The 26,959-nt window shown below is 37.1% G+C and overlaps 1 protein-coding gene across 1 annotated transcript; it reads right to left on the reverse strand.

The window, feature by feature from the left end:
- Window positions 1–2,451: 2,451 nt before the first annotated feature.
- LOC132112852 (bromo adjacent homology domain-containing 1 protein-like) lies at window positions 2,452–11,928 on the reverse strand. The gene is made up of 6 exons (XM_059520550.1): window positions 9,809–11,928; window positions 6,011–6,384; window positions 4,640–4,799; window positions 4,481–4,560; window positions 4,000–4,091; window positions 2,452–3,905 (listed from the first exon to the last, which is right to left on the reverse strand). Exons 1-6 carry the CDS (start codon window positions 11,460–11,462, stop codon window positions 3,722–3,724), a joined length of 2,544 nt encoding a protein of 847 aa, XP_059376533.1. The 5' UTR covers window positions 11,463–11,928; the 3' UTR covers window positions 2,452–3,721.
- Window positions 11,929–26,959: the final 15,031 nt, after the last annotated feature.

Here is a 26,959-nt window from a genome sequence, read left to right on the forward strand (position 1 = left end):
AATTTAAAGAGAATTTACCAGATTTACATATATGACTAAGAACTTTTTTTTTTGTGTGTGGAAATGTATTCAATATTTTCTGCATCTCCAGAGCCGAATATAGCATGTCTATATGATTTCAGATCAGTTAGTAAACAGACAAAACTGAAATGATTAAAATGGATAGCAATGGTTGCTCTTTAGGGTAAACAGCAATTATTTTGTAAGAACCAATAAAAGCACTTGTTCACCAGACAGATGGCAACATCAAAATGTGCTTATCTTATAACATTAGCATAAATGAAAACCAAAAACATCATTATTGCTTCAGAGACATTAACATCATTTTTCATATTGATCATTAATAATGCAAACAAAATACTGCAGAAGATTCTAATTTAGCTCATGCAGTAAACTCCATTGAAGCTGTCTGTTGCGCTCAGGTATATTAATGAACAAAAACACAGAATTCACCAAATGTACACTTTATATATACTCAAAATATGTATCAAATGCCATATAAGATTTGATGTACATGGCTGAAGAACAAATGCCTTTCCAGCCAGAAACCTGTATGAGGAAATAAATAAACAGCTAGCAGATTCTTCCATCTGCTTGCAAGTACTTTCTTAACTGGTCTCCATGAGAATTGAAGGATCCAGGTAGCAAAATAAATCCACAAGTGGATCACACTTTGGTTCTGAGATTAGTTATGCTTGAAGGTCACTAAGAGTTTGAGTACGTCAAGGAGGAAAATTCACTTCAGACGTCATGAAGTAGACAGCTCAGTAGGCTACTAAGATGACCACTGAATAAACAGCTCAGTCAAACATTTTAATTGGCTGAACATTTACTCACCATCAGGCCATCCAAGATGTAGACCTGTTTGGTTCTTCACTTGAAAAGATTTTGAGAAATTTGGCATTACATCACTTGCTCACCAGTGGATCCCTCTGAATTGAACAGGTGCCGTCAGAATGAGAGTTAAAACAGCTGATAAAAAAACTAATCCACATTACTCTGGTCTATCAATTACAGAAACCTGTGAAGTGAAAAGCTTCAAACAAGTCCTCTATACATTACATTGCTTTCTCCGTGAAGGGAAAGAAGTCACCCCCTCTGAAACAGGGGAAAAATATGCATAGATCAAGCAGATGCTGGATGTTTTACTGTTAATATTAAATATTTGCACCAGCTAGTATTGGCTTATTTCTCTCATAAGAATGAGTTAGTGCAGTCAGGCAAAAGAGGGTCAAGATAGGTACAGCATGACACCCTGTGGTAACACTGCACCGGTGCAGCTTATGTTGTCTTAACCATATAAAAATATACACCAAAATTACATACATTGTCAATTTAAAAATTGAAAGGAGCCAGTCTCCATCATATTTGTCCAACACCATTAGTGATGAGGTCTTTTAATACACATTAATTGAACACTGATTTAATGTAGATTATAGCAGCACACAGAGCCTTCAGGAAAAATATGCACACAACTGAGAAAACTTCATTATGTAATATGGATTTTTTTTATGAAGCTTTTTGACATAGATGCCTCTGCGGGACACTTGAGAAGCTGTTAACATCATACAACCAGTGTTAAAAATGTAATTATGTGCTTTATGCTTCATTTGGATCGACGGCAGTACATCAGGAACTAAACAAACAAGACAAACAACTTGATGCTCATATATTATTTATTCCTTTTAAATATTTTCCTCTTATAATATACATTTCTATCTTAAATAATACAAATGCGCTGTGCTAGATCTATTATTTCAAAGAATGCCCAGTACTTCCATGCTGCACTGAAATATATATATTTGTATAGATACGCTCGCCCACATACACACAAACAGCCGTTCATTAAAGGAGCAAAGAGCTTGGAATTCATGGTCAGTTTTGTATACAGAGGAATGAACATAATCCTCTCGTTCTCTCCTTATTTTGGTACACGTTATATCTGCCATACAGAACATTCTGCTTAGCGAAGTATACATTTCAAAAATACATCACTTTCACACAAACAGCAACCATTAAGGAGTCTACTCAACCACACCACCAACCGAAGCAAAACGAGCTCTGCTTAAATGTTCCGCGAAACCGCTATGGCATTAACACGTCTAAACTGGCATATCTGATGCTAGGAGATGACATTTAACGGAACAGAAAATCAGGACGAGATTATTTCACTTCTGTTTTTTGTATATTTTGGTCAACACTACTGAAGTTGGGCATGATATATATTTATATAGGCTATGCAAAGGGATTATAACTACAAAAATCATCTCTCATCTTCATCACAATGACAAATTACTTCCGACTGATTAATATTCACTCAGATCTTAATAACATGAAAGGAATGGATTCAAGAATACGTTTAAGCGTATCTGAACACAAAAAAAACTTGTTATCCTAAGACAAATTGTCTTGATGTAAAAAAAATCAAACAAAATACAAACAAGTCTTCACCTTTTTTTGAGTACAATAGTACTCCTTAACTCTTCCATCTTATTTAAAGTCCTCAAAAAAAGCCCAAAACAGGGAAGTGTGAAGGTCAGCATAGTGCGATCGGACAATCTTATCAATGCTTTTTAGCACAGATAACAACGTGGTGCAAAACAAGCAGGCCAAAAAAGTGAGGAGGCTTGAGGAAAAAGAAACCCAGTCACCCACCAAGTAATTCTTTACATAGCAGACTGTTAACTATTTAAAGGCACAAACAGACCATATAAAACAGCTTTCTCATATCGTAATTAGCGATCTTGTAACAAAGCTACCATGTAGGACCAGAAGCAAAGGGCACACGTTGAAAGCAGGCCTGCGCACGCAAGAAAGTTTGTCCATTCACATTTGTAACTGACAGTTAGCGAGTTCTCTCGTATCTCTCTGTACACGTACAACAAATACACAGTATTTTCCTGCATTGGAGATCAGTAGCAGGTGAGTCAGACTGCTGACTCGGTGAATGATAAGTTTTAGTGCAAACTAATGGAGTCGCAAAGGTGGATGTTAAGGAGTGGCGTGATAACCTTTGGTTTGCTGGGAAGGCAGAAAATGGGGAACATCTGTGTTGGATATAAGGCAAGTCATGATGGGCGACTGGAGGACGAAAGCTTGTTTCTCATTGGTCGATCAACAGAATGTTAAGTTAACCAAATGCATTCTGGTATATTTGGTCCGCCACGATAAGTCTGTGATCCCCCACACCCTGTTACGATGACTGAATGATTGATTGGCTGTTGCATTGTGGATCAAACTGATTGGTGCCTCCTAAACGACGGAGCTTGTGTTCAATTTATCTAAAAATAAATATTTTTAGCCTTCAATCTACAGATTAGGGTGCGTCTACTTCCAAAGAAAGAACATTAGAACTCTATTCCATAATTCAAGGTCATTCTTAATGTACCTGCATTAATTTCTTCGTCTTGCTTCACTCATTCAGCAAATATAAAAGATAACTGCAAAAATAAATACTCAAATTCATGGCGTGAAAAATCACATTTTGGCGATCGGTACCTTTGAACTCAAGGTAGTTGTGCTCAGAATGCCGTTCTACAAAGTCACAAGGGATGACAGCTTAAAAACTTTTTTCAGAAGTGCTACGCTGATAGCATTTATCCTAAAGGGAAAACAGAAAATAACAACAACTTCCTAAAGACTTGTGGCCGTCCAGGTGATAGGGCTTTGATTGTGTCACAACGTTTTGGATTCTGGTTTCAGTGTATGGCTCCATTCAGACCTACTGCAGGTTTTTCAGCAGACGGCCGTAGCGGAAGTCGTAAACGTGGCGGCAGACGAACACCAAGTCGGGGTCGATGTCGCTGGGCACGCAACGATGAGCTGGAATTACATAGCTGGAAGGAGGGACCAGGGAGCTATGTCTGGGAAAGCCCTCCTCACGACACTTCACCAAGGCACAAAATCTGAAACATTCAAAATTACATTCGATTTATACAAAAGATATGAGGCACTGATACATTTGACACTTGCAATGAGCTGATAAATATGATTGCTCACCTACAGTACTGTGCTAATGTCAACACATAGCACTTATCCTCGATACATGCCACACTGTTTTCATCCTGATGCCGAGATGCGAAAATCTCATTCTGGAAGAATTCACACACCATCAATATTTTATATTCAACTTAAGGGAATATCCATGCTGTAAATGTATAAAATAAATATGGCAACTAATACACTGAGAAAAAAAGCAGTCTTTTGAAACTTAGTACTACATCAAATATTGATGTTAGAAGATGCAGGGATGTTAAAACATCCGTTTATGAATTCTAGTATAGATACAGTGTCCATAATGTGTTTGAGAGTGCTGGGAGTCATTTGTTTGTCCAGTGTCCCCATTTCAGTGGTTTAGTGAACACAGGAAACTTGTGCTGCCTACTTCCTCTATGAAACTCATAATCAAAGGAAGTCAAATGTTGACATTGCTAGTTCCCGGAGGACCACATTGCTGTGCCATGAACAATTCTGGACTCACCTCACAGTGCATGCTGGGATTGCGACCCCCCTGAGTGTGTTCTGGGCGGTAGTACCAAAACAAGCTCATCATCAGCTCCCCTGAAAGTAGGAGCATTATGAGCTCTTCTGTGGCTTTCATTGATGTGTTAGAGAAAGCATTGTTCAGAAAAAGGTTTACCTGACTCAGGGTCTTCCCAGAAGGCAGAGACTTTGGCCACGTAAGGCAAGGATTTCTTCCTTGGACCTGAGCGCAGTAGCACTGTATCTCTGACCCTGATCACCTCTCCATCTCTCTGCACTGCTTCATAGCACCTGCGCAGGGATGTGGAGTCCTCACCCTTAAACGAAAGGAAAAATACAGTGTTACACAATGTATTCTATCTTATTACACACTTTTGGATCATGTCAGATTTTTGAAAAACTACACATTTTCAAACCTCCAATTAGAGCTCAATGTGAAACCAGCCTGATTAATTAAAGCTTTTCTTAAGAAAGCTAAATCAAGTAGTCTGTGGGTTTCCTGAATGACTAGTCTCAAAATGAATATCAAAAAGTATTTTTTAGTAGACACCTGATGTCTTACAAATGCAGCATGTGGGCCAGAGGAGAGGCACTTTTAAAGGATATTAATTTAAAAATGCACACTATAAATAAGAACAGCACACGGTCATTACAATTATAAAAAAATAATATTTGAATTGAGTGCAGATCTAATAAAAATGTTTACACCATTCAAATTTGAGTGATGATATATTTTTTTAAATGTCCCTTATGCTTAACCAGGCTGCATTTATTTATTTTATAAATATTATTATTACAATTTAAGTTGATTTATATTTGAATATAATTGTAATTTATTTCTGTAATGTAATTTACCCCTAAAATGTAGTTTATTCCCATGATGGAAAAGCTGAATTTTCAGCAGCCATTCCAGTCCTCAGCGTCACATGACCCTTCAGTAATCATTCCATGATTACACAGTAGAGTCTTTCATCAAAATGACTTTTTTTTTCTATTTGTCAAGGCTAGGACTAGTATCCAAATCCCTAAAGAGCAGCCAATAGACCTAGTAAAGGCATGAGTCAGCATTGTGGTCAACTACACAGACTGCCTTCTGAATCCTAAAGTGTTGTGTATAAACATTTCATAAACTCTCAATTTAATACAGATGTTCTAGTTCATAAAAATGCTCAGATGGAGAAATAGAAAAAGCAATATGATGCAAACACAACCGGTCATTGTCTGAGGTTTGCCCACTGGCTATTTAAAACATGTTTAGAAATATTTGTTTAAAAGCACCTCACTGGAATTAAATAATAATAATACAAATAATAACAATGCCATTTCCAATGAATGCAATTCACTGTGTTTACTACTGACATTTCAAAAGTGTTGTTCTAAGGAAAATGCCCGGGACACCACTTAGTCATTTGCCAGGAATAAACGCAAACTCTTTCAATGAACGGCTGCTTTAAGTCTTGCTCTGGGTATCTAAATGTTTTTTAAAGAAACTTCCAATATCCCAGGACAGGGCAACTCAAACACGTACCACGATGAAAACTTCCTTTTCTGTTGCCACACCAACAGGCAGCCAGCCGTTTGTTGCCCTGCGACGGCTGATCTTCGACTGCTTGGCAGCGCCGCTGCCATGGCCCGCTCCCAGCTGGCCATCCTTAATGTGGGGGCAAACAGCAGACTCCTGCACCCCAGAACGAGAGTCACTGGGTGGCTTGGCCCTCTGAGGGCATTCCCGTCCCACTCTAATCTGCACCTGGGGTCGACCGGCATCAGGAAGAGGCATCTGCAGGTGGGGCACTGACTGGGTGGGTGGAGGCACACTGGATATTGGGCAGATGGACAGAGGCAGGGCAGAAGGCATCGTGATGGACGAGCTGTGGTCATCCAGGGGGTAAGAGTAGTCTTCTACAGGAGCAGAAGCAGCAAAAATCATAAAAGTTCTTAAAATGCTCAACATGCATTTATGATAATAAACAAAAACAATATTGCATGTAATACAACACAGCAGACTAATGTAGCCATAAATGAGTCAGTGTATCAGACGCAAAGCTAAGAGTCTGTTACCACAACTATATACACCCTTGAGGGGATTGAATTTTATGACAGGAACTACATATCAATTTAGAAGTGTGAAAACAGTGAAACACTTGATTATTAATATATAATTGAACTTCCAACATAATGACAATGCATCATTCCAATAACTTCCAATTGCTGTGATCCAAGGGTGATGTTTGTGTAGGCATCTACAAACACACATGACCAAAATTTCAGGGTGGATGAGCCAATCTTGGGAAACCTCCTGTCAATTGCCTATGCGGTTCCCATAGTGATGAGGACATTTGAGGTGTGAGCCTGTACATGTGATGCATTCTGCATGAAAAGGGATAAGAAATGTGGTCTGCCTGGGAGCGAAGCATGCAGAGTTGGCTCTCGAGGCTCTGCCTAGATGTGGGATGCACTGTGGGAAATGCAACTGTGCAATTACAAGAAATTAAAAGTGTATAGTTGGGAACTGTCAAATTAAAAGAAAAGAAAAAAACATTTAATTTCAAAACCAGTTTTATAGTTCATAAACTGACCTTTAAAACTACAAAATGTACTCATTCAAATGTACTCACCCTAAAGCCATCCAAAATGTATATGAGTTTGTTTTTGCATTACATCACTTGCTCACCATTAGACATAGAATGGGTGACATGAGAATTTGTAATGGGTTTGGAATGTCACGAGGGTGAGTAATTAATGATAGAATTTACATTTTTGGGTGAACTAACATTTTAATGCTTTGTGAAAGGAAAAACTGAGCAAGTAATGTAATGCAAAGTTTCTCTAATTCTGTTTTTATAAAGAAGCAAACTCATCTACTACATCTTGGGTGGCCTGAGGGTGAGCAAATGTTCTTTTTAGAGTGAACTACTCCTTTAAAATGTTTTCTAAATGAAATCATACATTTTCCAGTTTTAAATTAAACTGGAAATCTGGTGAGGCTGCTGAGTTTCCTTTTTCAGTAATTTAATGCGGTTCAGTCTATATATGAGGTCAAATCAGCCCAGGGTTGGAGGTCAGAGAGTGGAGGCACTGAGTGACTTATCTGAAATCAATTCAGTTATCTTTTTTAAATGACTGTGTTACTGCCGACTGTAAAGAAGAATAACTCTATAACAGCTGATTAACCTGTTGTTTGGTAAGGTTAGGTTTTAACCTGAAGCAGGACATTCTTCTCAGGGACTTCTCATGCAAAATCAGGCACGCAGGACAGATCTATCAGCATTATCATGCTACCCATCCCCTGAGGATTGACATCAATGAATACCAAACGCAGACATTTTATTACAATCTGGAACCCTGAAAATCTAACAGGCAACAAACGTAAATTGAACACCAATTCTGAACAAATCAAACAGCCCTCAGGCTAAGTGCAAACCATTACACGCAGTTGGAGCGGTAATCAACCTCTATAACAATACTTAAGATAACCTTGTTCACAGGGTTTCGCCTCTGTGTATAGAGATCGCTTTTAAGGAATTTTGCAGTCATTGTAGCTTCAATCAAACAGGAAGCGTTATTGGAAGCAAACTTCACTTACCCCTACAGTATACAGACAGCTTTAATAAAACTGCCCTCTCCTAATACTCAGCTTTCAGTGCACACAGTGTTAAATTGTTTAGTACTGCTGATTGTGTATCTCAAGTATAAATCTTTGCACATTCAAAAATTGCACTATTTGAACATTCATTTAATAACAAACCAAATTTACCAGCTTTAAAGTAGTACTAAAAATGCTTCTGCTTTGCTTGTTTATCTTGTCACTGTAAAGTCATGATGTACCTAAAGAGAAACCCGCAGAGAGTCAGATTACGGTCTCATTAATGGAGATTAAGGCAAATGAAAAATTACATTGTACAACTCAGCCGTGTGGTTAAAAACCAACAAGGGAGCATGTCTGCAGAGGTCCCTGCCTGCGCAGAGGTTCACAAGCGACTGAGAGACCACAGCTGCCACCTCACAATGAACTGACAGTTCAAGTCTCATGCCAACAAAAATAAGCAGCACCCTCCCCACCTGTGGCAATTACTCACATTCGAACCAGCAGTGAACAGCCATAACGTGACTGGGGAAGGAATTTCATTTCATTTGACTCCTATTCAAGCCAATCTTTTTTCTTAAGTCATTGATGCGACCTCAATGGGGTTTCTCTTGACATCCCTTAAAGTCACTGTATTTGTTGTGTACACCTTTAGATCAATCACTTTCATAGACTGCATGAGCTCATTCACAAAGACGTCTGCTGCTGAGACTGGGTCAAGGTTGAGGACACAAACATGGTGTAGAATGATGAATGTGGAAATCACTCCATCCACAGCAGAAAAACATTTTCTTAAATTCAGTCATTCCTTATTTTACATGCTGATGTCATTTTGAAAACAAGTCTACTTAAATTAAGAATATATAACTTATCTTAATATTTTTATTTCATAATAATCATAATTAAGTTATGATAATTATCATTATTATTATTATTGTAGTCAATCAATTTTTCCCCCTAATATTTCAACAGGTATGAAAGAAAAACAAAATATTTCAATGAGATTTGGTGCTTAAGAAAGTAATTTCTTATAATCAGTGCTGAAAACAGTTATTTCTTTGCATTCTTTTAATGAATAGTAGGTTCAAAAAATGAACAGCATTTATTTGAAATAGAAATGTTTGTAAAAATGTTTTAATCTGACTGACTCTGAACTTTTGACCTTCAGTGTATATAAAAATGACAAATAAGATTGCATTAATGTAATGTATGCATTTCAACAATGCTATATATTATTAAGCACAAAAAGTTACAACAAAAATGTTACATTTACAAATAACAGCATGTCCACAGTTATATAAAGTTGTTTTAAATCTCTAAACTCTAAAGCATAATAATGGTTTCTTTTTTCCTTACAGTTACCTTACAAACCTAAATTAAGCCTTTAATATTACAACAAAAATATTTTAGTTAACCTCACTGCACTTCCTTTCTGAAGCACTCGGTTTGGTGCACATGTGCATGCTTGCTTTAAGAAGTACTTAAAGATTGATGGCATCTTGCAAGCTTTTTTTTTTTTTCAATCGTATCTGATATATAGCCCTACTTAAATGTAACTTGTGACACAGCTTACAAGTCTCTCCTCTGTACATCAATCATAATCACGTGAACCGAAATCAGAGTTAACAGCAAGCAATCTCTTTAAAGCTCAAAGGCTCAAACTTATGTAAATTTACAGTTATGGAGCTAATTTGACAAAGCAAGAGATAATTTAAACTTTCATTTCGTTTTCCATCCTACCTGTTTCCATTTTGTGCACGCAGCTGGAGCATCCTGCGGTGTACGAGCAGCCCCTGCTAGTGATGGGTTGCGTGGGTCTGTAGGCATAGCTGCTGAGCCTACAGGCCTCTCCATAACAGGTGCCCACAGAGTTACAGTACGCCGGATGAGGGATCCCTGTAGGATGGGACACCGAAGAGGGCAACAGTTTGGGTCTCTTGACCCCACTAGTGCACATTGACAGCGGGGTTACAGACGAGGCTGCGTGGCTCCCTGGATTTGAGCTTACGGGATGCGTCTGAGTCCCGTGATGAGCGATGTGGACGTAGTATCCAGGGTAACAAGGATATGGATGGGCACCGATGGGCATTGCTGGATGCGTCAGGGTGTGAGGAGAAGGAATAAATCCCTTCAGAGAATGTTCATCAGTTTCGGGGAAGGTTTTCTGGCCGAGGAACAGGGCTAGTCTATGGCAGTACTCTACTGATCTCTCCTGGGAACAGCAGTAATATGATTTCACATCAGTCTCTGTTTTCTCTTTTTTCACAGGCTTGAGAGGATAGCCGAGCATGGATCTGCACTGATATCCGGGGCTAATAAAGCCATGGCTTCCTGTGCTCCCATCCCACAATGCCTCAGTGTGGAGGGCTTGCTTCTCACAGAGGCTGCAGCATTGCTGCGATACTTTTAAATTGGACTGACTGGCCAAGTTGTGCTGCGGTTTACGCGATTTCAACTGTAGCTGCTTCCCTCGCACAGCTCCATCCGTTTTACCCCTGCGCTTCACTCCAGAGGACGTGCTGGTCAGCTTGAGCAGGGCAGCCGCATTTAAACCCGCCAGACGTTTGGGAGCAGGACTGTTTAAAGTCTGCAGATCAATAGTGTCAGACTCCGTCTTTGCTTTTTTGGGGTTTCGACATTGTTCGGTCTCTACAGTGCAAGCTCGTTTCCGGTTGTCTTGGCCTTTTCTGGAACAATCATTATCTTTTGTTGTGTCTTTAGAGAGAGAAGTGTCTCCTTTTGTCTGTTGCTGCTTCTTTGAGTGTTTTGATGTCTGCTGGGGGTCTTCTCTGTCCAACAGCAGACTGTTAACGGCTTCTGCGTTCAGAGAGGCCAGCCGCCTTTGGCGAGGTTCAAGGATGAATTCTGTGTGTAAGGCAGATTTATAAGGTTTCACTTTGCTTTTTGGTTCAGGCGCTGACCAGCAAGTCTTACAGGCTTTCTTGCGACACTTGCAGATTTTCGCCTTCCCATGCATTTCCTTCACCTGAGCCTTCATGCCGTTCCTGCACGTTTCGCTCTCGTCCAAGCGTGTCAATACTACACAGCAGTTAAGTGAGCTTACTTCACCCAATCCATGTCGTCCCCTGAGAGGGTACAGCTTCCGGTCTCTCTCAGCTGCCTTTCCTTTTATCTCCTTACCTTTTCCTCTTTGGGTAAAACATCTTTTAGCCTTCTTTTCTGGCCAAGTTCTGTCCATAGTTGTCTGACAACTCACTTGGTCCACAGATTCACTCTTATATCCACACAAAGAGTTCCTCTGCCGTGCATGGGTCATCACACTTTGCCATGCAAACCTATAAAGGAAATATAAAGCATTGTTAATTTGAAATTTCAAAGCTGTAGCCACTGTGATTAAATATAGAGTGTGTACAGAAGCCATTACGATATTCATAATCCACTAATTAATATTAATGTGACCGGCAATGTGAACTAATGTTGAAAAATCAGCACAAATGTGACCGTTTGTGCCACCTCAATCAGGTTGCTGGTCGGGCAAGAGATTATAGAATTTTAATTGGACGGGGACAAACATGGTCACTAAACGGTGTATGTGCAATAAACTATTTTTTAATAAGCATATGCTGTTTTGGTCTTTTGTAACAAAAATCTTTCAACGTGAATACATAAAATGCATGTGTGTAACATTTCTGACATTTACCCAAATCATTTCTCGAACACATACTGGCATCATGGGCGCAAGAACTGATTGCATTCACCTATAATAGACATGAAAGACTGCCATAATTAGCCTATGATCATTTTTCAAATAAATGATGTAGTAATTGCTAAAACTTTGATGACCAGCTGACCTTCAAAGACCACATAGCAAAGACTGCTCAATCTTGCAGGTCTGAATGCCCAACATAAGAAAGATCAGGCCCTTTCTAACGGAGCATGCTGCACAACTTCTTGTCCAGGCCCTTGTCATTTCTAGGCTGGACTACTCTAATGCTCTTCTGGCTGGACTTCCATCAAGCACCATCAGACCTCTACAAATGATTCAGAATGCAACAGCATGACTGGTCTTCAACGAGCCCATGTTAGACTTCTCTTTATCTCCTTGCACTGGCCACCGGTTTCTGGCTCGCATCAATTTCAAGACATTGATGCTTGCCTATAGAACAGCCACAGGCTCAGCACCCTCCTACTTCCACTCACGCTTATGAATCTACATCCCCTCCAGAAGTCTGAGATCCAGTAGTGAGCGATGCCTTGTGGTTCTATCACAGAGAGGATCAAAATCACTTTCCAGAACATTCTCGTTCAGCATTCCTGGCTGGTGGAATGATTTTCCCACCCCTATCTGGAATGCTGAATCACTGTCTATTTTCATTTATCTCTTTTGACGCTACTTTACTTCATCCTACGTTTAAAAAAAAAAAATTCTTACACTTATTTATTCCTTCTCTTTCTAGCTTGTACTTATTTGAAAAATGCCTTAAACTTGGTATTACGAGCACTTCCTGTGTCTGTTTGCCTCTTTAAGAAGAATCGCTTTATGTATTCCGCAATTGTAAGTCACTTTGGATAAAAGCATCTGCAAAATGACTATGTAAATGTAAAACATATACAGAGAGACCATGAAACACAATGACATTGTCTGAAACTAAGATCAGCTATTCCTATTTACACTCTGACATTCTGCATAATTTAAAGTCAAAGTCCACCAAAAAATGAACATTCTGTTATCGGTCACCTTTGTGTTGTTTATAAGTAAATCATAGCTTGGTTTTTATTGTGCCCTTTTCCAAAAAAGTACAATGACTGAAACTCCCAATATCTTTAAAACAACAAGACGCTGAGTAAATAATGACACAACTTTGGGGAATTCCTTTAAGAGACAGTTGATTGGTAAAAATAACATGTCTAAGTGCCTTTAGTTTCTTGAGTGCCACTTAAATTGCTGTTCTCCAGATAAAACGTATTTGATTTGCAGTTTTTGTGGGACATTTAAGGTAGAACTCTTTTAAACTTGCAGATGAGAAAAGAATGCAGTATTCAAAGACATTCATGACCCATTCTGGAGATTCAACATGTCCAACATGTATCCCCAAGACCTATTGATTAAACTGAAGGCAAGTCAGGGGTCAAACGGACACTGAGACATACGGCACTAATTGGACTCCATATGAAACTTAACACTAACTGACACAAAACATGAACTGCTTTGACCTATTGACAAGTTCCTCTTCCTTTAAAAAGAAAAGGCTTTCCAGCTTACTCTGACGTTTGACCTCGTTGCTATTATTATAATTCAAAGAATTTTTTTTTTTTTTGATGCATCACTGTAATTTCAAATATGATTTTGCATTTTATGTTCTGTATCATTAGTATCACTGTACTCCACTATGAAAGATAGAAAAGCTTTGAAAAAGTATGAATGCTACAGGCTTGCTTGGATTGTGTGAATAGATTCATTTATACATGTGCTCAGTTATTAAGTTTGACAGCTGCTGTATTTGAAACTCCATCTGTCAAATAAAAGAGGTCATCATAACCATCAGTCAACCTCAGACGCATGCAGCGCTCGCCTTTGCAACGCACAGAGCAAGTTCAGCACCCGTGAAAGAAACACTTTTATGCGCATTCCTAAAACCAAACATTAAAATATGGACACAAAAAGGCATCTACCATAATTGATAACTGTAGCATTCTCTCATTTCAGCAACAATCCTCTTCAGCTGTCCTACTGCTCTCTGCCATTTAAAATCATTCTGCCATGCCAGATAAAGAGAGGAATCATCCTGTTGTCCAACTAACCACAAAAGTGACTATTTTAAAATATTTCACCAAATAGATTGACCCTTATACTAAAAGGAAAATAAGCAAACAACAAATATTACAGCAGAGATCAATATTTATTGTATTATTTATGATTACTGTAATTACAAATGTGCATTAAAAATACTAAATGTTGGATTTCCATTGGTTACCTATACACACACACACACACACACACACACACACATATATATATACATATATATATATATATATATATATATATATATATATATATATATATATATATATATATCAGTACAGACCAAAAGTTTGGAAACATTACTATTTTTAATGTTTTTGAAAGAAGTTTCTTCTGCTCATCAAGCCTGCATTTATTTGATCAAAAATACAGAAAAAAATTTAATCTTGTGATATATTATTACAATTTAAAATAATTGTTTTTAAATTTATTATACTTGAAATTATCATTTATTTCTGTGATGCAAAGCTGAATTTTTAAAATCATTATCACGTGATCCTTTAGAAATCATTCTAATATGATGATTCATTATCAAAGTTGGAAACAGTTCTGCTGCTTAATATTTTTACAGAACATGTGATACTTTTTTAGGTATACTTTGAATTAAAAAAAAAGCTATGTTTTTAAAATATAAAAATTTTGTAATAACAATATACACTACTGGTCAGTAATTTTTTTTCTTTCTTTTTTTTAATAAAATCAATACTTTTATTCAGCAAGTATGTGTTAAATTGATAAAAAGTGATAGTAAAGAAAATATATTATTAGAATATATATTATTAGAATTTATTATTTTATTTTCAATAAATGCAGTTCTTTTTAACCTTTTATTCAACAAATATATTAGACAGCAGAACTGTTCCCAACACTCATAATAAATCAGAATATTAGAATGATTTCTAAATGATCATGTGATAGACTGGATGTTACATGTGACACTGAAGGCTGGAGTAATGATGCTGAAAATTCAGCTTTGCATCAAAGGGATAAATTATTTTTTTTAAATTATATTCAAATAGAAAAATATTATTTTAAGTTGTAATAATATTTCACAATATTATTGTTTTTTCTGTATTTTTGATCAAATAAATGCAGGCTTGATGAGCAGAAGAAACTTCTTTCAAAAACATTAAAAATAGTAATGTTTCCAAACTTTTGGTCTGTACTGTATATATATATATATAAACTTAAATCTCTAATTTACCGAGTATCAACATTAACCCAGAAATAAAAATGTACACACTTTCAAAGACTATTACTTCTCTTCCACTGCTTGTATAAAAACCATTACTGCAAATTATTCCACAAATGTGAAAAGCTTTAAATAAACTTTCAAAGTGCCACTACAAACTAAATCAACACTCTGTAATTCTGTGAATTAATTGATCTGGAGGGATGTCCGTGCATGTCCAATTGAGTTACAACACAAACTCCAATGAAAGGTAGCTGAAGGATGAACTGTTTGCATGATATTGTGGGAAATTAGAGGTTGCCTTTTTAGTTTCAGGAATGGTGAAGGGAAATGGACTGTTGCCCATAATTCCACCATTTCGGGTGTTTTTTCGGGTTGAGGAATCAACCCATGATTTTCTGGCAAATAACCTGATAGCCATCTGGCGTTATGGGCGTAGAAAACGAAAACGTTAGGGAAACTGCGTCGAGTCTGCGCTTTAATAGATGGGAATGCGGTTTAACGTGATATCTGGCGTTTAGTGAAGAAATAAGTTGCCTTTCCCTTTGCGAAATTTGGAATTTACTCCTCACTCACTGTACACAAATAGATGTTATTTGTCCTCCTACACTGCAGATACGGAGAACGGGAAGGTGTGGACTGAAAAAAAGAGCTGAAAAAGAAAGAAATGAAACGCATCTGAGTGAAATGTACAGCGCGATTAAAGTAATCCTGGATAAAGGCGGCAAGCGCGTGCTGGAGGTGTAACGTTACGATGATGAGAGGAGCTTGCATGGCGTATCACACACACACACGCTTAAAAAAGCAGCGTTGTTCGCCTCACATCCTACTGGTTCTGCCACCGCATACCTCCCAACTGCGAAACCGAACCAGCACGGTCAACTCAAGCCCGAGCAATTAATGTCAGCGCTGAAAATGCCACTAAACGGCCAACCGTGAGAATCAAACGCCGAAGCGGAAAGCGCTCGGTCGGTCCCTGCCGAAATTTCCGAGCTTCGCGATGGTATCCTGAGCACGATGAAAGAACAGTCTCGCAAGTCAAACTAAAAAGCGCCTCTCGAATCGAATTCATACAGCAATGATCGCGGATCAAGTCTTGTTTCAGGCTATTTCCCCACCGAGAGCGAACACGACACCGCGAGCTCTAGAGAAAAGCGCATAACCAAGATAAAACAGATTAGTAATCCTTCATTTACCTCGTCATCCACTCACTCCGCTGTATTCCCGATCAAATAATCACATTCCGCGAGCAAAGAGGGTCCTGTTGTTGAGCTATCACAATAATATCGATGTTCAACAGTGAAATGAAACGAGGGGAGCACACACAGCTGACAAGACACGTTTAATCGGTGACCTACTTCCGAAGTAGCGTGCTGCTCGAGATAATATTCATGCGCTGCATTCGTGAAAGCCGCTGCTGCGCTGGGACGAGGTCTCGTTGGCATCACTCAGGTGGTTGAGTGATGAAAAATGCAAAAATGACAGGCGTCGGATGAGGTTTAGATCCCACCGCTCCGTAAAACTCACTGTTGGTCAGTGCTTGGTCGCATGCAGTGAGCAAGTGCCTTGGATCAACAGCTATTACATAATGGACTGCCTTGGACTATCTGATCATCAGCAATACTCAGAAACTAAATAATGGAATAATTGCCAAGGGATAAAAGTTTGCATGAGGTTATCAGAGCTGTCTAGAAATGAGTTTTAGTTTTAAAAGACGTGTAATTGCTCCCATATCCTTCCAGGAACAAGCCCTACTTCCTTTATTCAAATCTAATTTAAACAACTGGTTATTTCTGACGGTCTCATTACAGAATGCTTTTTAAGCTTTAAGCCTTAAAGTCAGATGGTTTGTGTATAAATATCTTAAAACAATGTATAACAGGTGGAAGCTGTTAAAAACTGCTAAACAAATACTATTACATTGATGTTGGTGTACGTTTGCTTTGTTTTCAAATTAGGAAAATAGTTGAGTATAAAGACCAGACTGTAAATCAATGGGAAGTATATCAAGTTTTACAGCTGCAGCATAAATACTAGCTTTCTAATGCCACATTTACACAGAAGCGCTTCTGAGATGTATTTCCACAGATTGTTTAATGCCATTCAGAGATGGCATAAATGCATTCACACAGCAATTACAACATGTATTCTTTTCATACTATGGTCTGTGGTTGGTCAAAACAGGACTAATTTAGTCTGGCCTTTATCAGGCATGGCGTCTTTACACTGAACAGGCATAGACCAGCCTTAACTCAGCTATGTAACGACACATTTAAGATAAAGATAGCCAAAAGTGTGACTCTGATGAAGATATGTCTTAGAGAAATGTGAATAAAATACTCACAGAAGTTACATTTAGTTAAAAACACACCTGCAGGTGTTAGGATGTGAAGCTACATAGCTACCAAGCTGATACACTTGAGAGTGCTTTGAGTAATCCATGAGATGATAGCAAACAATATTGCAAGAGACATAAGAAGACAAAAGCTTCAAGGTCCTTCAAAGGCTAATCTGAGAGAAATGCCTACATTTTTTAACATATAAATCGATGGATTTAATACTATCCAGAAATACAAAATATTGAATTTAGGAAAAATGAATGGAATTTGCATACTAAAGCACAACAGATCAAATGGATAAGCACTTACAAATCTTCACAAAACTTGCTGGAGGCCAGATCATAACACACACAAAGAAACATTAACTAGGATCAAATGCTCAAAGATTCTTCCTCTGAGGCAGCAGAGTCTCAGATGCGAGTGAGTATCAAATAGAGATGTTTAATGAATGATCCCTAAAATGACTGCCATCCTGTTGATCACACAGTTTTAATCAGAGAGCCTTTAAAGCACACTATGTGTGGCAGGATGGCAAACACAGCCTAAGCTATGGCATAAATCTTAGCAATAAAGTGGGTGGAAATATAAAACCCTTCTATCAAGCATCTGAGTCCATTAGTATCTTGAGCCGAAAAAGCTTTAGAAAATGAAACAGTGATTTTCTGCTTTATGAACCAATCATGATAAAAGCAAAGCAAATGTCTGTTGTCATCTCAAATTTCCAATTGACTTTTAAAATGGTAGAACACGAACAGAGGCAACAATTAACACTGCAAGCAAAGCTCATTTTACACTGACAAGCTCATGGCATAAACCTCAAAGTAAAGATGTTTTTCTAGCAGATCAGTCTTCAGCTTGGCCTTCTCACAATTATCTTAAGCTAATCGAAATGAGTTTTCATGCTGTTTTAACAAGGACAATTTTTTTTTTAAATTAGCTATTTAATTCACATAATTCAGCCTCATTTAACATATGTTTACTGTCTTTGATAGATCAGATGGTTAGGTAAAGGACTACGATTAAAGCTTGGTTGTCCATATGTCGATGCCAACAAGAGAGATATTACTAATTAGAATTTCCCTTTGGAGATCAATACATTTTTGCCTATTAGAAAACTGATATTCAAACAGAAAAAGCATTAAAGTTAACCCACTGCATCATCACACCAAAGCAAACCATTTATTTGCACTTGATTTTATAAAAGTTTTATAAGCCACTTTTATGCAGGCCTTATAAAATAATCATTTTCAAAAGACACAAGATTTTTTATCAAAATTCAAAAAAGGTTAACTTTTCCATTAGAGATTGACCTAGTGATGGGAAGTTCGATTCTTTTCCGCGAACCAGTTCTTTCGGGCAGTTCGATTCAATAAACCGGTTGAAAAAAACGGTTCAGCGGTTCTTTTAGGCTCGACGTAATGACATCATTGGCAATGACATAATGGCGTCACGTCTATCAAACATTCAAATATATAAAGTCAGTAATCATAACTTTAGTCAGTTAAAAACCTCATAATCATGAGGTGTTTACAATTAAGTTTTGCAACAACGCACCAAAATACAGTAACAGCAATAATGTGCATACAAGGATTTAAGTCTTGAATAAATAAAGTAAATAAATTAGGTGTCATCAGCGCAGAAACCATGATCCACTTACTACTTAATCCATTGAGATGTATTTGTTATTAAATGAACTTACATTTTGCCAGATTGCCCTTCATTCAAGCCTTCGGTTTACCCGCGCTCATAACATTAGCACAGAATCAGTTCAGAGTCAATCACCAAAAGAATCAGTTCGGTTCAGGCGCGCTGTGAATCAGTCTGCTTCACGCTGAATCACGCATGCGCAGTATCATCAGCTCCTCAGTTCTCGAATCGGACGCGTCCGAAAAAAACGGTTTTCGGTTCAGTGTACTGATGATCCGAAAACCGATGCAACCGGTTCTTGACTCGAGAACGAGAATCGCTGTAACCGGCACTTGCTGCAGTTCAGTATCATCAGCTGCTCTACTTGTGTTCATGTTCTGTTTACTACTAACTCAATTTGTGAATGTGTCATCATTAACTATAAATACAGTACAGATATTTCATAAATCATCCCTTATTCCTATTAAAATAGAGTCTTTAGAGTTCTTAATTATTGTCCAACTTCCCTGAAACCCCTTTGCCCTATACATTATCTACAATATACAGATTAGAAACATTCATCAAAAAAAAGCAAAATAAAATATAGTTATTCTATCACACTTTCAGATGTTTAACAAAATACTTAAAAAATTACACGCATGCGCAGTATCAACAGTTCATCGGTTCTCAAATTGGACACGTCCGAAAGAAACGGTTTTCGGTTCAGTGTACTGGTGATCCAAAAACCGATGCAACCGGTTCTTGACTCGAGAACGAGAACTGCTCCAGCAGTGGTCGTGCTCGTTCGTCATCTGGCTCGGCTCAGTGTTCATCTTCAGTTCGGTCTTCACAGCAGTTCAGTCAGTATACTGTTTGAGTACATGAATTACTCCGAAATATTGGTTTATTCTGACTCAGAGGGAGTGTCAGTCACATTAAAAAAGTAAACAGCTTAAGTAATTTGTGGATTAATGCTTACTGGAGACGCGAACCGTTTCAAACGATTCAGTTCGATTTGGTGAACTGGTTCAACCGGTTCACTAAGAAGAACCGGTTAAATTGAACGATTCGTTCACGAATCGGACATCACTAGATTGACCAATAAAGCCAAAACCAATTCTGCTAATAACAACAATTACTATAGAGAAACAGGCACTTTCAGATTCATTTATTAAACCAGAAGAAAGCCAATGCTTTCAAGCTTTTTGCTACTTGGTTATGGTTGCTGGTGGATCTCCTGCTGATGAGAAAAGCCTTTTGCAAAGGCAATTCCATTTTGTTTTGTTTACTTTTTAGCTAATTATCATCATCACTGTTCATTACTGCAGATTTCAAACTGATGTTTAATCAACAAACCAATAAAACAACAGAGCATCTCTCAAACACACCTGGGACAGTTGCATTTGGAAACACTGTCAGCTTTTTCTTTACTTTAATGCTATCGGTGAAGCTGTTCCACAGTCAAAGTACTTGAAGATACAAGATAAATTCAGAGGTCATATAAGGTTGTTCTGGCAAACAATATAGTTGATAGTTGATGTATCATTTATAAACATCCTAATAACAAGCTCGATAATGTGACATCTGTGTAACTGAATCAGCATGATGCAAACTGAACAAAAGGAACACAAGTAGAAGGGACAGCTTTATAAGACAACGAAAAGTTCAATAATATAATAAATCAAAAATATCAATAAATCAAATCTTCATATTAATATATAATCACACTCAAATGAGAAAATCTGAAGATGGGGCCTAATAAAGACATGCCATCTAATTTTCCATCTACCCTTCTTCATTACTGATGTGAAAAATAATCAAGCTTTAATATTAGTTTGGCTCTCCAAATTAAAAACATCCCAGTGACGATATACTTTAAAAAAAAAAAGCTTTGTAATACTTCACAGGAAAAACAAAAACATTTTTACAGTAAAAACTTGCTAATAGGTTAACTATAAGTCACTTTATGCCTTATGAAAAACACTTAATACTGTAACTTTGAATTATATGTAATTTCGAGGTACAATATAGTGTCAAACTGATTAGTTTTGCAAGTAGAAATTATGAATTACCATTTAATTTAAAATGAAAATCAGTAATGTATATTAGGGTGTTTCTTTCATGTTACAAACCCATTCCAAAAAAGTTGGAACACTGTACAAATTATGAGTAAAAAAGGAATGGAATAATTTACAAATCTCATAAACTTATATTTTATTCACAATAGAATATAGATAACATATCAAAGGTTGAAAGTGAGACATTTTGAAATGTCATGCCAAATATTGGCTCATTTTGGATTTTATGAGAGCTACAAATTCCAAAAAAGTTGGGACAGGTAGCAATAAGAGGCTGGAAATGTTAAATGCACATATAAGGAACAGCTGGAGGACCAATTTGTAACTTATTAGGTCAATTGGCAACATGATTTGGTATAAAAAGAGCCTCTCAGAATGGCAGTGTCTCTCAGAAGTCAAGATGGGCAGAGGATCACCAATTCCACCAATGCTGTGGTGAAAAATAGTGGATCAATATCAGAAAAGAGTTTCTCATAGAAAAATTGCAAAGAGTTTGAGGTTATCATCATATGCAGTGCACAATATCATCCAAAGAGTCAGAGAATCTGGAACAATCTCTGTGTGTAAGGGTCAAGGCCAGAAAACCATACTGGATGCCAGTGATCTTCAGGCCCTTAGACGGCACTGCATCACATACAGGAATGAATGCTACTGTAATCGAAATCACAACATGGGCTCAGGAATACTTCCAGAAAACATTGTCGGTGAACACAATCCACCGTGCCATTCACTTTTGCCGGCTAAATCTCTATAGGTTGAGCAACTTGTCTCCTCAGTCCCCAGACATTTGCAGACTGTAATACAAAGAAGAGGGGATACCACACAATGGTAAACATGGCCTTGTTGCTTTTGCTTTGTTTTTATCATCATCCATTTGCACTATGAAGAGCCACCCAATCAACTTTACTTGCTTTTGTACTGCACTGTTGTCCTCTGTGGACGTCCAGGCCTTTTTATGTTGCTGAGCTCACTAGTGCGTTCTTTTTTTTCTCAGAATGTACCAAACAGAGGATATGGCCACTCCTAATGCTCCTGCTATCTTGGATTTGATTTGTTTTTGAAGCCTAACAACTGCCTGTTTCACTTTATGGAGAGCTCCTTAACTGCATGATGTGGGTTCACAGCAACAGCTTTCAAAAGCAAATGGCACACTTAGAATCAACTCCAGACCTTTTACCTGCTTAATTGATGTAGAATAAAAGGAATAGCTCAAATCTGTCCATGAAACAGCTTTTGAGTCTTGTCCAATTGCTTATGTTCCCTTGAAAAAGGGGGGAGGTACATATTAAAGAGCTGTAATTCATTAACATTTCCTCCAATTTTGATGAGAATACCTTCAAATCAAAGCTCAGATTGTGCACTTAAGCCCATTTAAGCCTATTATACAGCTGTAACTTGAATATGTTTTGGTCAGCACCTTAAATAGTAAAAAATGTGCCTGATTCAAATTGTGCCTGATTAGTTTGTTTATATGAAGACATTTCTTGTGTTATCTATTTATTTGATTTGGGGTTTTCATTGAGTTTTGTTTTTGACATATTCCAATTTCATGTGCAGCATTAAAAGAAGAATGCCTTTTCAATTATAATGTGTCTTAAATGTCATTTTGTTAAAAAGAATTTTGAGAAAATCATATAGTGAAATCAGTATCGGGAATTGTATTGCATCCTGAGTTGAGTGAATAGTTACATCCCTACCCTGATGTTTTATGAACAGGCTACTTAACTTACAGTGATTCATCATGCGGCTTTCTGTTGTACCACTTGTTTTTTTATGGTGGTTATGAGTACATTTTAATACAAAGCAGATTTTGACTTGAAAATGAAGTATGGTTATAAGTAAAACATGCAGGCACCAATATACTGTATCTTGCAATACTTGAAATATTTTCACCATATTGTTTATGGTGATTACTGACAACCACTGCTGCAATTTCTACCGTAAATTTAACAGGATTTAACTGGATATTTCGTAAAATCTACAAGGATACCACATATTAAAAAAAAAAAAAGGATTTTACTTGTTTATCTATTTATTTATTTAAAATGAACATAGGTAAATGTCAGTTTTTCACTACATAAAGTATTTCAAGTTGAGTTATTCTTAAACAAACAAAAAAATTAGGTCACCCAAAAATGAAAATTCTGTCATGTAAAATTCTCACCCTCATGTTGTTTCAAATCCGTATGACTATCTTTTAAGATAATTTAAGAAATTTCTCAGTCTGTTTTGTTCATACAATGTAAGTCAATGATAAAACAGTTTAGTTAACAAGATTCTTCAATATTTCTTCTATGTTCTGCATAAGAAAGAAAGTCATACAGGTTTAAATGACTTGAGGGTGAATAAATGATGACCGTTTTTATTTTTGGGTGGACTATAGGGGACTATACCTTTAAGGAAACCCATTTCAACAATTAAATCAAGTTACTGTAGTTTGATATAAAGCTAATGTCAAGTTGAACACAAATGAGTGTGTGCAGCTATATCCCTATAGTCTGACGAGTGTTAAAGATCTTTCAAAACATCTTAAGAAAGAGTAATGTGATGCTGCATGTACAGAGCATGTTAATTTGTTTTCTGATGTAAGTTCAGACTCTCAGATGACAGTTTGTTGCCACTGAACTGACAGAACACAGGAAGTCAAACTCTTATTAGTTGTTAAAGAGTCTGTCTTCAAAAGGCATGAAAGACGCAGGGCAAAGTGCCCAGGGAAGTGCAAGGGATGTTTTTTTTCCCCTCATACACTCGTATGACAAATCTTGTTAAGATTACAGTGAAAGAATCGACTGCTTTAGATGCTTTCAGCATTCTGACTTGGTTTCCAGCTGTGTAACGACCAGAACAAACAACAGAGGCTCATTCTTGTGTTCTCGCACACTGGGTGTTGCCATCTGTGATTCTGAATACCATGTGCTCGACAAACTTCAGGGGAAAGCATAAGGTCTGGCCTGAAAGATTTTAGAGGGGCTCATGAACAGGCTTTACCATCCTTTTAGCATAAACATTTTAGAAGCGATAATAGACCAGGAGAGCTTCAACCCCTTCACATGGACCACAGCTGCTAAGCCACAAACAGCTGAATCTGGTTTCGGTGGCCACTCTTACCCCCGTTCTCTCCCCGAACACACCAGTAAATTTCACAGCTGTGACTCTGGCACTGGCCCAGGTCGTGTCTGATGGGTTTAAGATTAGCCACATGAAACGACTCTTCCCTGTCAAGCATATGTGCGAGCTGGAGATCTCAGGGACACATGTCCTCAAGGTAATGAAGAACATTCCACAGTGTCTTCATTCAAATAGAAATACTGTAATCAGAGTACTTTTGATGCAGCCTGAAGGGGTTTTCTGGGATAAAAGGAGGGACATGTGAGTCTGTAACTCACATAACCCCAATCTCACCCTAAATGATCTTAATAAAAATGACACATTTGTTTTATATAGTGTCACCAGTGAGATACTGCATCTCTATATAGGCTTCCAACAACAGCTTTCAGTACATTGCCAACAAGGGAAAACAACAATTAGTCATCGCTGATTAGTCAGCTGACATTTGGTACGCATTTTGGTCCATGCAATAATTCAAAGCACTGTTTGCAAATGAACCTTTAAATATGCATGAGGAAGGAGATGATTCAAATATTTAAAACGGAGCATGAAGAACTGGTTCATCTGGTCAGATTATATTTTTTCAAATGCACAAATAAACTTTTTTTTAAATGGTAAAAGATGTGAAGACCTTTAGCAAGTCTCAGATTTCTGTGCAACACTTTGCAATTATGTACAGTATAACAAATTAATATTTATTTGGAGATTTACTCAAGATAATCCTTATGTAAAAATAGGATAAATGAGCATGGCAAACAATACAACAATTCAAAAAACAATACAAAATTCAATATACACTATCAAAATGATAATATAGCTATATAATAATACCACTATACATGTATAGTGCATCCCTAATTGCCAATTTTGCCAAAAAGAATTTTGGAGTGTTTGCTTGGTTCAAAATCTGTCTTTGTTCCTTAGTGCCACTGGAAGATGTTAAATTAGTACTGGAGGATCAGCAGCAAAGCGACTTTATTAAATCAATAGAGGCTATTATTTTATATCTTGTTTGTTTCAGCAAAAGAATCAATGCTCTAAAGATAAACTACCGCATACCCCATCTCCAATTGTAATGCATATCAATACATGTAACCATTACAACTTTGTCTTTTCAAATCCAATTCTCCATGTCAAATTTTTTTATGTGATGTTCAACAAGTGGAGACGAAGCGGCCCTGTTATACTCCATGTTGTACAAATTTGGAAAAAGGGGTTATGGACCATTAATCTAAAAGTTAATTTGCTGCACATAAGCTGCCGTCTGTAATGGGATATCACTGATGATCTGCACATTGAAAAATCCTAATCATGCATACATGTTTGATGGATTTCTTTTTCCTAAGAGGTGATAATTTATGTTAAACATGAGCTGAATTGATTCAGTAAGAGACTGAGCTGTACTAAGCGCATTAGACAAAGAAAATAAGATGAGCACAAAAGAAAATTATTTCTATATCTGAAATAATTTGATTATGATACATCTGAATCGATCCATTTCTGTCAATACTGGATGCTTAAACTAAATTAGTTTAATGGTCAGAAATTAAGCTTTCAAAATAGTAATAATTTAATAACACTGTTAAATGTAACTTTAGCAAATCTCAAAATTAATATAGGCCTGTCACGATAACAACTTTTTGTTGTGCAATATATTGCCCCAGAAATAATTGCATTAAAAGATATTATTGTCATTTTAAAGACCATTTTATGCCACTGAATATATAATCATAATGTAACAGCATATTAATGCAAGAAGGCCTACAAAATTCCAAATGACAATTTTTTTTTTTAAGAATATTTAGATCATGGAAAGTAAGTATCAAAATATTAGAAACCTTTAAAAAACTTGAATAAATAGTAAATAAACATTTTCTAACAAAAAATGCAAAAATGCACAAAGAACTTGTATGGAGATTTTTCCATCTACAGATTTTCCCTGACCTTCTTTTCTCTGTAAATTAAGGGTGCACACTATTGCTGAAAAATACAATCTCTATTTAGCAGTCAGATATCCGTATGCACAAAGGCACAGATCCCTAAACAAGGCCATACAGTACAGTATATGCAGATTACACTTTTTTCGTAGAAGCATTTTTTTTTATTCAAACTAGTACTTCTTCACTATACCATGTTATGAATGAGAAGCTGCAAAAGACACAGGCACACTTTTTATGTAAAAAACTTTGTGACATACATTTTTTAATAAACATAATGTGCGATACATTGCATTTATTATTGCGACAGACATACTCTACATTAGCCTATATTGTTTTAATGCCTAATTTCACTTGCAGCACATGAAATAAAATGACCTTTGAACATTTCTTTATACAAAAATGCAGAAAATGTAAATATCAGCCATTTCACACTTACATATAATTAGCTGAAGTATGATAATGCATATTTGGCGTGCTGTCCGAGGAAGGGGCTCCGAGATTGGGAATGGCCCGAACCTAGAGTACCCCCCCGTATATAAAAGTGTAAAATGAACTCTAGTGGAGGAGATGGGGTGGAGGGGGGATGCTGATAAACCGTCAATGGAGACAGATAGGTTTATTCAGCTGTATTTATACCCTAAGGTTGATTATCTTATGTGGCTCCACCTGTGCTAACTAGGCCAAGTATCTGACGTGCTCCTCCCGAACCTTGTTATGAAACTACATTTATCTGTTTTAAAGGGGTCAAATGATGTTGCTAAAAAAGAACATTATTTTGTGTTCTTGGTGTAATGCAATGTTTATGTGGTTTAAAGTTAAAAAAAAACATTTTCCACATACT

Source organism: Carassius carassius, chromosome 32, assembly GCF_963082965.1.
Source record: "Carassius carassius chromosome 32, fCarCar2.1, whole genome shotgun sequence".
NCBI lineage: Eukaryota > Metazoa > Chordata > Actinopteri > Cypriniformes > Cyprinidae > Carassius > Carassius carassius.